Source organism: Salvelinus fontinalis, chromosome 29 (genome assembly GCF_029448725.1).
Source record: "Salvelinus fontinalis isolate EN_2023a chromosome 29, ASM2944872v1, whole genome shotgun sequence".
Taxonomy (NCBI): domain Eukaryota; kingdom Metazoa; phylum Chordata; class Actinopteri; order Salmoniformes; family Salmonidae; genus Salvelinus; species Salvelinus fontinalis.
In genome coordinates, this window is record NC_074693.1 from 17,922,669 (window position 1) to 17,932,836 (window position 10,168).

General features: G+C 43.9%; 2 protein-coding genes across 3 annotated transcripts in view; one reads left to right on the forward strand and one right to left on the reverse strand.

The window, feature by feature from the left end:
* LOC129827528 (pro-neuregulin-2, membrane-bound isoform-like) overlaps nt 1-2,583 on the reverse strand; it is a 52,282-nt gene extending 49,699 nt beyond the window's left edge. For both annotated transcript variants that reach the window (XM_055888446.1, XM_055888445.1), the window contains exon 1: nt 1,042-2,583. In XM_055888446.1, coding sequence (XP_055744421.1) covers nt 1,042-1,450 — 409 coding nt within the window. In that variant the 5' untranslated portion in view covers nt 1,451-2,583. The remainder of the gene's footprint in view (nt 1-1,041) is intronic.
* A 1,040-nt stretch (nt 2,584-3,623) lies between these two features.
* Nucleotides 3,624-9,021, forward strand: LOC129827530 (transcriptional activator protein Pur-alpha-like). Its single transcript, XM_055888452.1, has one exon. It carries the CDS (start codon nt 3,698-3,700, stop codon nt 4,538-4,540), a length of 843 nt encoding a protein of 280 aa, XP_055744427.1. The 5' UTR covers nt 3,624-3,697; the 3' UTR covers nt 4,541-9,021.
* The last annotated feature ends 1,147 nt before the right edge of the window (nt 9,022-10,168 follow it).

Sequence of the window (10,168 nt, forward strand, 5' to 3'; positions counted from 1 at the left end):
TTAAAGAGACAATAGGCCACTGTCTTACTCTTAGATTGCACGACAACAAGTTAAACAGACTGAGAATGGATGGATGATATTCAAGAGGTCAGAGAATATGAGCTGTCCACGGTGCTGAAACATTGTCATGCCTCTCATCTTTAGTGAAGGGCCCTAAAGGACTAAATATCCACCACCTGGTCTAACAGCACCAACCGGTTAGGACTAGAAGCTAACTGACATCTGAACGAATACTGATGGGTATTTGAAATGAAACTGTGTCATATTCTGTCAGATTCACTCTTTCTCTCTCTCTCTCTGACACCGCTCTCTCTCTCTCTTTCTCACTTTCTCTTTCTTTCTCTCTCTCTGATACCTGTCCACCTCGCTCTCAGACATGGGATACTACACTCACACACACACTCACTCACACACACACACACACACACACACACACACACACACACACACACACACACACACACAAACTTTGGTTAAACTATCCTTACCTGCCAGCACTGAGGCTTTTGTACAGAATCTATGTTCCATCTTTTGACTCTACATAGCCAAGCATGCCAGTATCTTACCAACATGCACACTATAGACGGTAAATAATTTCCATATTCATGGATTGTCCATATCAAATCAATGTGCTTTGTACATGGAAATCGTGCTTCGAGCGGGAGCATGCTTCTACACCTGCATTGTTTGCTGTTTGGGGTTTTAGGCTGGGTTTCTGTACAGCACTTTGAGATATCAGCTGATGTAAGAAGGGCTATATAAATAAATTTAATTTGATCGTCTCACTCGTCACCAGTATTGCCTATTCTACATCACTCTCACCTATAGCCAAATGTACTACAGTCTCTAGGATATCTGTCTCACACATCCATGCATGTCCTGGGAAAAAAAACGAGCCGTCTTAGTTATGTGTCACCAGGGCATGGAGATTTGAACTGTGTCAATCATCACCCATATGCGCTCACAGGGAGACCAAAGACTCCTTATATCACCGGGGTATTAGCGTGCGGCCCTGAAGCGTCCAATAAAAGCTCAACTTACCGCAGTCCTCACACAACACGCTCTCCACATCCTTCTTCAGGTCCGTTCCGCTGGCGTCCAGCGGAGCAAACGATGCCTTGAATACTAAAGGCTCGCCTGTTGGGTCCATGAAAAATATATATCTGTGGTTCTCCTCTACAGTAGTGCACGGGGCCTCGGAACCGAAGTCCCCGACGGTCACGAGCTGCTCCCGCTCGAGTCCGCCGCTGTTCACGGGCCATACGTCTAGCACTTTGACATTCACACTGTACGGGTCCCGAGAGACGTTTTCCGGTGAGGAGCGCACCTCGCCCTCGATGACCACGGCGGATCGGTACGCCTGGTCCTGGAGGGAATTGAGACTCGGGGCGTAACAGGCGAAAGAAACCCCAATGACCAGCATGGAGAAATGGACCGGATCAAGCCTCATGCCGTCGGCCGTGGCTCCGTTGCTGCAGTGCTGGGGCGGCTGAGGGGCGCGGATGACGGAGCGGGGTTGAAGTGGGAGACTGCGAATAGGCTCCGATAGCAGGGCAGAGCGGCAGACCTTGCATAAGTGTCCATGCCATCTGTGTCTGCCGCTTTCCCCATACGGTTTCAGATGGGGACACACTAGCCTAAGAACCGGAAACGGCCCGGTTCTGCATGGTTAAAAATGTGGTTGCTGCATCCTCCTTCAAACCTATTATTTTCTCTTAAAACGCAAAACAAGACTCGTAAATTACCCTCTACTCGAAACCAGAGGTTCTGCATGAAGCCTCTATAGTTTATTCTCTCTCTCCAGCAAATGTCATTGCACGGGTGGGCGCATTGGCTCTCTATAACGGAAAACAAATGTTAGATTTCGCCAACAGAAAAGCACACATACACACAGCCAGACACACACAAGGTCGGGCTTTTTGATCCACCTTCAGAAATGTAGAAATCGGATTACTTTTCAGTAAAACGAAGAGGACAGAAGATAGCTGTTATCTGGTTATCCGGTTAGGAAAAGCCACAGCGCGCTCCCTCCAGCCTCGTCCCCTGCACCCCTCAAACACGAGCGGCTTACGTGAGCAAACATCACCTGCCCGGCCACTGGCGTCTGCTACCACTTCCTGCGCAAACACACTAATGACCGGAGCCGCGCACCCAACACCTCTCACCTCAAACCACTGACCACGGGTCAATGAAACCGCCTTGAGTCAGAACCACGGGCAACCATGATAGCAACAGCATATGGTTCGGTCGCGGTTCAGTTTAAAAAGATCCACCAAACCCAGCGCTTAGAGGAGTGCGTACTGAACCACAGGGCTGGCGATTCAGAGAGTAAGTATAGAGACAAGGCTACACTGCGGCTAGTGCGATGACTAACGCTGCGAAAATATCAATGGTTCCAGTAGTAGCCTATTGCACGGCACCTGTGAGTTGGAGACCCCTCTTTCTGTCTAATCTGGCCAAACCACTGGTTACTATGCAGCCAAAGCCAAGCAGGCAACCCCCACAGAAGGATACCCAATAGCCGCCCCACCTTTTGAAAGGCACCGGGTCCTGCGGGCATGTTCATACAGGGCTGGAGATTTCTGCACCAAAAGAAAATGAGTAATGTGGTGGCCGAGTGGCTCGGCGTGTGGCCACATGTGAGAATATCGATTACCAGCATTGAAGTAATGGGGAAGCCACATGTGGATAGGCGGATGCATGTAAAATGTGTGTTTTTTCTCTTCTCAAACCGCCAACAGAGTGACGAAAGATGGCTATGTCATACACATATACAAGATACACTATGTCATACACAGCTTCATGGTGGTGGTATTTTCCTCCCTCTACCAGACGCCCCCCACCCCATCAATCAATCACTTAATTCGTTCAAGATTCCCCCGCTCGCGCATTCAGAGCGCAAGCTAGATGTCCTTGCTTAGAGGTCAGAAAACGTGCGCTGTCTGTGGTGCTGAAACGGCGTCAGAAAGATTATATCAGTCACCGGTAGAGAAGTGATCATACTGTGATTTCTGATCATACTAAGGATATTTGACTGATTTTACCTCATGATATTACAGATCACATTATATAGACTGAATATTGTTTTAATTAGTCCCATCTGTCATCAAATTCTATTTCCTTTTGACGCTCTGTTTTCATCCCCAATCAAATCACTCCTTCAACACGTCTGAGTCAATTATCTCATAAAGAGACAAATAAACAGTTATCACTTCATTAGACTATTTTATCTCATTTTATCCGCCATGCTGTACATGTACATCAATAAAATACAAATTTGTATTGTCTGTCTCTTCTCTGTTCAACACATGGGTGGGCTAGTGTTTCATTCGAGGAATTTGTTAGATGCTACAGATGCAGGCGAAACACCCGTTTCTGTCATGACAGATGATGACCATTTTTTATGTTTTGTGTAATATGAGGATGTTATATTACTAATAGGAAATGGAAATAATCAGGGACATTATAATGAAGCATCACACATTATCACACATTATGAAGGACTATATGCAGCTGCTGCACAGTTTAGGCGCAAACTTGTATATCTTGAACACACCCCTCTCCAAAACTACAGTAGGCTACTTTCATTTCCTTTCTAAAGCGTAGAGCTCTCGCGATATCGGCGGAGTGGTTGACGGGTATTCGAGGTTGCAGCAGGCTGAGGGAGACCGTGGAAGGTAAGCAGGGAGGCAGCATCATGGCGGACAGAGACAGTGGCAGTGACCACGGAGGGCTGGCCACAGGCCCCGGCTCGCTGCCCCCGGGCGCGATGGGCGCCGCGGCAAGACTCCAACACGACACAGAGGAGCTCGCATCGAAGCGAGTCGACATCCAGAATAAGCGCTTCTACCTAGATGTGAAGCAGAATGCAAAAGGCCGCTTCCTAAAGATAGCCGAGGTCGGAGCTGGAGGAAACAAGAGCCGCCTCACTCTTTCTATGTCAGTGGCAGTGGAGTTCCGCGACTATCTCGGGGACTTCATCGAACATTACGCCCAACTGGGCCCGAGCAACCCGGACATAGTGCAGGATGAGCCCCGGCGAGCCCTCAAGAGCGAATTTCTAGTGCGAGAGAATCGCAAATATTACATGGATCTGAAAGAGAACCAGAGGGGGCGGTTCCTCAGGATCCGTCAAACCGTTAATCGGGGGCCCGGATTGGGAAGCGCACAAGGCCAGACAATCGCGCTTCCAGCGCAGGGACTTATCGAGTTCCGTGATGCTTTAGCCAAACTCATCGATGATTACGGTATGGATGAGGATCCAGCCGAACTACCCGAGGGCACCTCCTTGACTGTTGACAACAAGCGCTTTTTCTTCGACGTGGGTTCCAACAAGTATGGAGTGTTCATGCGGGTCAGCGAGGTGAAGCCTACCTACCGGAACTCCATCACTGTTCCGTGCAAAGTGTGGTCCAAATTCGGCAACACGTTCTGTAAATATGCAGAGGAGATGAGAAAGATCCAGGAGCGGAGTAGAGAGAAACGGGCCTCCGAACTCCTACCGGAGGGCCAACATGGTGACGACGGGGACGATGATTGACGGATTACCGGCTTGAGCAGAAATAAATAAATAACAACAAACAGACTTTATAATCAGACTTTTACTATAAAATATAAAGAGAGAATTCCAAGGGAAGCACCCCACACACAACCTTCACAGTCAGATTGGCAGTACTGTCTCGTCGCTCATTGCTGGATGTCACCCACTTACCAACCATTTTAACAGTAAGCCGCTGCTAACAATAACTGTTTCAACTGTAAAATATGAACTGTTTCCTACTTGATTTAAATGACAATGAACAGAGTGTTTATTCCTCTAACAAACAAACAAACCGATTTTGCACACGTCCATGCTATTTCGAAAAGGTTTCCAAAGTGCAAATTAAAAAAAATACAAAATAAAAACCGGGGTGTAAGCCTACATGGAAATCACGACGGTCTCCATTTGAAGAAACATTTGACATCAGCACAAAGAGAATATATATAAATTACTTTACCAAACCAAAATCTGAAATCAGATGTAGTTTATTATTATAAGGTACGCAGGAAATAAAAAGTAAAGCGCTATCCATTAATGTGTACTGCAGAGCGCAGCGCACAGGCTGAAACAGACACATCTGCCAATATGCCTACACCTCTTTTTAAAAGGCATTTGAGAAAGTAATAGTGTTTTATTTGATCGAAAATGTAGCTATAACTCGTTTCTATCATGTCATAGACCTTCATTATGGAGTCTTTATAAATGAAGAGGAGAGTCTAAATACTGCGCTTCTATATAGGCCTAAATGGGCTAAAATCCTCTTTACTATTGAATATCTACCCCTTTTCACCATGTCCATTCAAATTTGGACCAATGGTTAGATGAAAAAAGTGCTAACCTAGATATACTAATTATGATTTTGTGAATCAGCTGTATTTAAATCCTAAAATGCCCACGTTTTCTGTGGGCGAGTTTTCTTTTTGGGGGGGTGGAATGGGGTGTAAAACGAGATGCTCAACCGGTGATGGGAGCGCGAGACGCGTAAAAAAGACGCATCAGCGCGCGGCTACATGCATGCTGAGCCGCGAGGGCGCATCCTCTCTGACGTCAGAACAACCTGGTGCCTTATACACTCCACTCGTTTACGTGTTTCACATTGTGGTCGATGTTAATGATATCTCTCTCGACCACTGTATGTTTTCATTGATGAGTACTGTACTGCAGTATGGCTATTGGTCAACACTAACCATCCAAACCAGAGGCCCTTTTCTGTAGCCTGTCTCCCTCCACAGGCAGGAGAGCAGAGAATGGCCCCTAGAACAGCAACAGCAGCAGCACTTCTAATGTGAGCATGGATAGTCATCAGAGATGTGGCGTTGAGTCTGTCCACCTCTTGCACCATGTAAAATAAGATGGGTTGTAACTGGACGTATACAGTAGTCAGTCAGTGGGGATGAGATGGAGACGGATGATGGATGAATGCCCTAAGAGTCCCTTGTGAAGTTTTTGGATGTAGGCCAAAAGGCCAAGGCAGTATCTTTCTATGGTGCTACAGCCCCAATATAATTCAAATTAGACCGGGCTAGCCGGTCTAATTTGTCACCTTGCGTTATTTGATTTCTCAATGTTACTCTCCACATGATGTTGTCTGAGCAGCAGTCTCCCGCTACACAGTGTGATGACAGACTGTGAGGACATTACATTATAGTGTGCAATATTGTACGTGCCAATCGTGGCATTGTATGTCGTATAGACAAAAAAAAGATACAAATATATGTGTTTGATATTTGAAAAGCATGAGGCTGAATTCTGCATTATTATGGAAATGTGAAGTCTTTCTCTGCACTTAAGTGAAAAGATGTCAAACTAGTGTGTGAGATTTCCCATCACTTTTATATACAGTAACCCACTGTGTTTCAGTGAGTGTAGGCACGTTTCTGCTGTTTCTCTTTCCACAGAATCGCTACAGAGACATAGCTACTTCCCCTCACAAATCAGATAGCTTATCTCATCTTCAAGTCAGTGTTAAAGGCACAGTCTTCCCCCTTCTGTGTCTTATAATTTAATTGAATAGTATCTTGAAACTTTTGTTTTACTTGGATAGAAGGAGAAAAGTTAAACGAACATTACACAATGTCAACAAATTGACACGATGACAGAGGGGGTTGCCCTGACGATGAAGTGACCAACCATTCTGCCTGGGGTGAAGACGAATCATTCTGACAGTTACCCAGCATCCCTTTCTCCTAGTTCAGCAGTAAACAATGCCATAGAGGATTTCTTTAAGCGATGATTAACAATCAGCCAGCTAGGTTAACCATTAGTAGCTGTATTTAGAGTATCACTGGGTGGCTTGGATTAGTTTATTAGATCTAAACCTACTCTACTGTACTGCCATCAGACCGACTGGCATGATGTTGAAGACAGACTGAGCAGTAGTAGGTCTGCTATAATTCCACCTGCCATTTGGATTTGGTCGGAGTTACAAGTGTAAGAACGAGGCCTCCAGATGCATGGGTCCCTATGTGGGGCCCCATATTATATGGCCCTTTACTAGGCCAGCATTACAGCTACATTGGGTTTCTCTCCTCTTCTGGAGAATATTATATTCCCTAACACTGCCCCAGAATGTCAGAGATCCTTTGCATAGAGTAAAATCCACAGTTTATCTGCTACATTGTCACATAAAGCACATTTGAGGCCAGAATTCAGTCAATACGGCACTAATGCTGTGAAAGACCAAATGCTATTTCTACACAGTACAGGCTTGATTGAATTCAAGCCTTAAATGCGAGACATGAAGACTGGAAATTCAATCCACCTTTTTCAACACTCTCTTACTTGCCAATCCTAGACATACTAATTCTAACTCATTCAGCTCACATTTTAGGTTTGTATGCCTCGCTCTGTAAAACGCACACATTTTTGAAAAATATTAAACAAAAGTGATACTTTTTTTGTCAGTTCACAAGGTGCTATTGGGTACGTTCTGGTTCCGGAGTGGAGTGGTTCTGTGTAGTAGATTCTAGAACACTGCCTATTATAAAGGTACAGCACAGTGTTGGGGTCAGAACCAACTGCTACCGTCCAGAGTGGATGACTTTACCATGTTGCTCACATTGCACAGTTAATCAATGGTGCACAAAATGGACGCCATGTGTTTTTGTCCGATAATCAAAACCTGCAATGGGTTGATTGAAACTGTGCAGCAGCATGGCTAGTTCAGTTCAGTGTAACATTGGTGGTGGTGATGGTGCTTGTGTGGTTTGCATCAGAGAGAGATGTCTTAGAATTTATGACCTATTAGAGGTGCTTTGTTCTTCTTATTTGTACTTAACAGTGGGAATGTGTATTTTCTGACCAGTGATCTAAACAACAGCTGCATGACCATGGTAACAACCTCTACCAGTCCCTTTGGAGGTTTGGTCTTCTGTTATCTCTCCCAGTAGAATTCCAAAACAGACTAAACTAACTTCCATTCATTCTACCAAGCTGTTTAAAGATCTGTTCATCTGATGTTTGTTTTCTTCAGTTCACCTGATCTAGTTTCAGTGTTCTATTGTCACTATGACGTTTCACTGGGCCTTCAAGTTCAGACCAATCACACACAGACAAAGTCTATAATATGGGCAAGGCCAATCACAATCTTGTTTGTGAAGCCAACAGTCATCTTGACCATTACTAGCTCAGCACGCATTCTGTTTTGCACATACCAATGCAGAATCCTTCATGTATGCAGACTGTATAGGCTACTGTTATGTACAGGGACGAGACATTGGGAAAAGGGGCTATAAAAGTCAATGGGGAGGAAGGGGGTCAATGCACAATGAACATATCCCATGTCACCGTATGGTCTAACTACCCGTTTATCAACCCTATATTATATGTTGTACCTTTCAAAATATTTTATCTGTGGTGTGCGTGTGTGTGTGTGTATATATATATATATATATGGTTTGTTAAATATGATGATCCTTTCAGAAAAATCTAACATACAGTATAAACAGGAAAAGCATATTGCTGTTTTTTTCCTTTGTATTTTATACTTACAGAAAGCATTGAATAAAATGGAGAAATACTTGCACTTTAGATATATTAAGAAAATACAAAATCTGCATATTATTTTTGATAGGGATCTCACATTCAAAGAGTAGAAATTACTTTCCAGGCTTCATGACATTGCTGGACAGAGATGTATCGAGTTCTACTTATTTAAGTATATTTTGTCTGTGTTTCAGAAGGTTTACTAAAGTAAATTGCATGATTAACTAGTGCTACACCAATATTGTTATTTTTTAGTTGGTAAAAATGTCTGAAAACTGTGATAACAGTCCACATGTCCCATGTATAACTTCTCATACATTCTAGAGCAGTTCTTACTGATTTATGGCCTTTCCTGACTACATGACGATGGTGCTTAAGTTGGCTTTGAAAAATCTGCTCATCCTACATCTGGCATCATCATAACTTGCATTTTACTGTACTTCATTACTTTGTTTATGTACTTTCACTACCTTATTAAATTTATGTTGATGGAAAAAGGTGTGCTGTTTTGTACGTTGTTTTAATGTTAGAAAGCCGTTCGTCTGAAAATGACTAATTGCAATACACCGTCATTCCTCATGCTCGTGTCTATATAGAGTGTCTGGCTGAGTTCCACAGAAAATTTTCATCAGAATGGTCCAAAATAACTTCAATATGGAAGTACTGGTAGTGGCGCCAATATACCTACCTGCTGGTGAAGTGGGAAGTTCGCTAGAAGAGACTTCAGGCGCTTTCCAACGTGCTGGTGAAGGCGATATGCGATAATGGTGCGGTCCATGGTGCTAAAATAGGCCTATTCATATGGAAGGCCAAAAAGTTCAAATCGTCTTACCCGGAGGATAGACAGGCTGGCGGACAATGTCGCGAAAATAATGCACGCGCATCGATGGGGCCCGAATCCGTGCGTTATGATTCTGAGCGGTCAGATAGCTAGCAACAATGACGAGAAGCTGTCATGTGGGGAATCATAGTTGGCTCGTTTAAGCTGGTTTTTATCTTGTTATTGATACCATGTCTTGTTTTGAGGATGTTTTGATTGATTTCATGTCAATGATAATATGGCTAAAATTCGCTAGCTAGCTAACCAATAACTGTAACAATGTATTTGAAAGACAATCAAATAAAATGTTATTTGTCACATGCTTGGTAAACAACCGGTATATACTAACAGTGAAATGCTTACTTGAAGGCCCTTCCCAACAATGCAGAGGACAAAAAGAGAAATAATAGAAAACTAATATGAGTTCGAGTTGATATGCAGGGGTGCGAGGTAATTGAGGTATATACACTGTATGTACATATAGGTAGGGATAAAGTAACTAGGCAACAGGATAGATAATAAACAGTAGTAACAGCAGCATATGTGGTGAGTAAAAAGACTTAGTGCAAAAATGGTAAATGCAAATAGTTAAATAGTTAACCAATAGCTACCCAGAACAACTATTTATCAGTCTTATGGCTTGGGGGTAGAAGCTGTTCAGGGTCCTGTTGGTTCCAGACATGGTGCATCAGTACCGCTTGTCATGTGGTATCAGAGTCTATGACTTGGGTAGCTGGAGTCCTTGACAATTTTTAGGGCCTTCTTCTGACACCGCCTGGTATAGAGGTCCTGGATGGCAGCGTGCTCGGCCCCAGTGATGTACT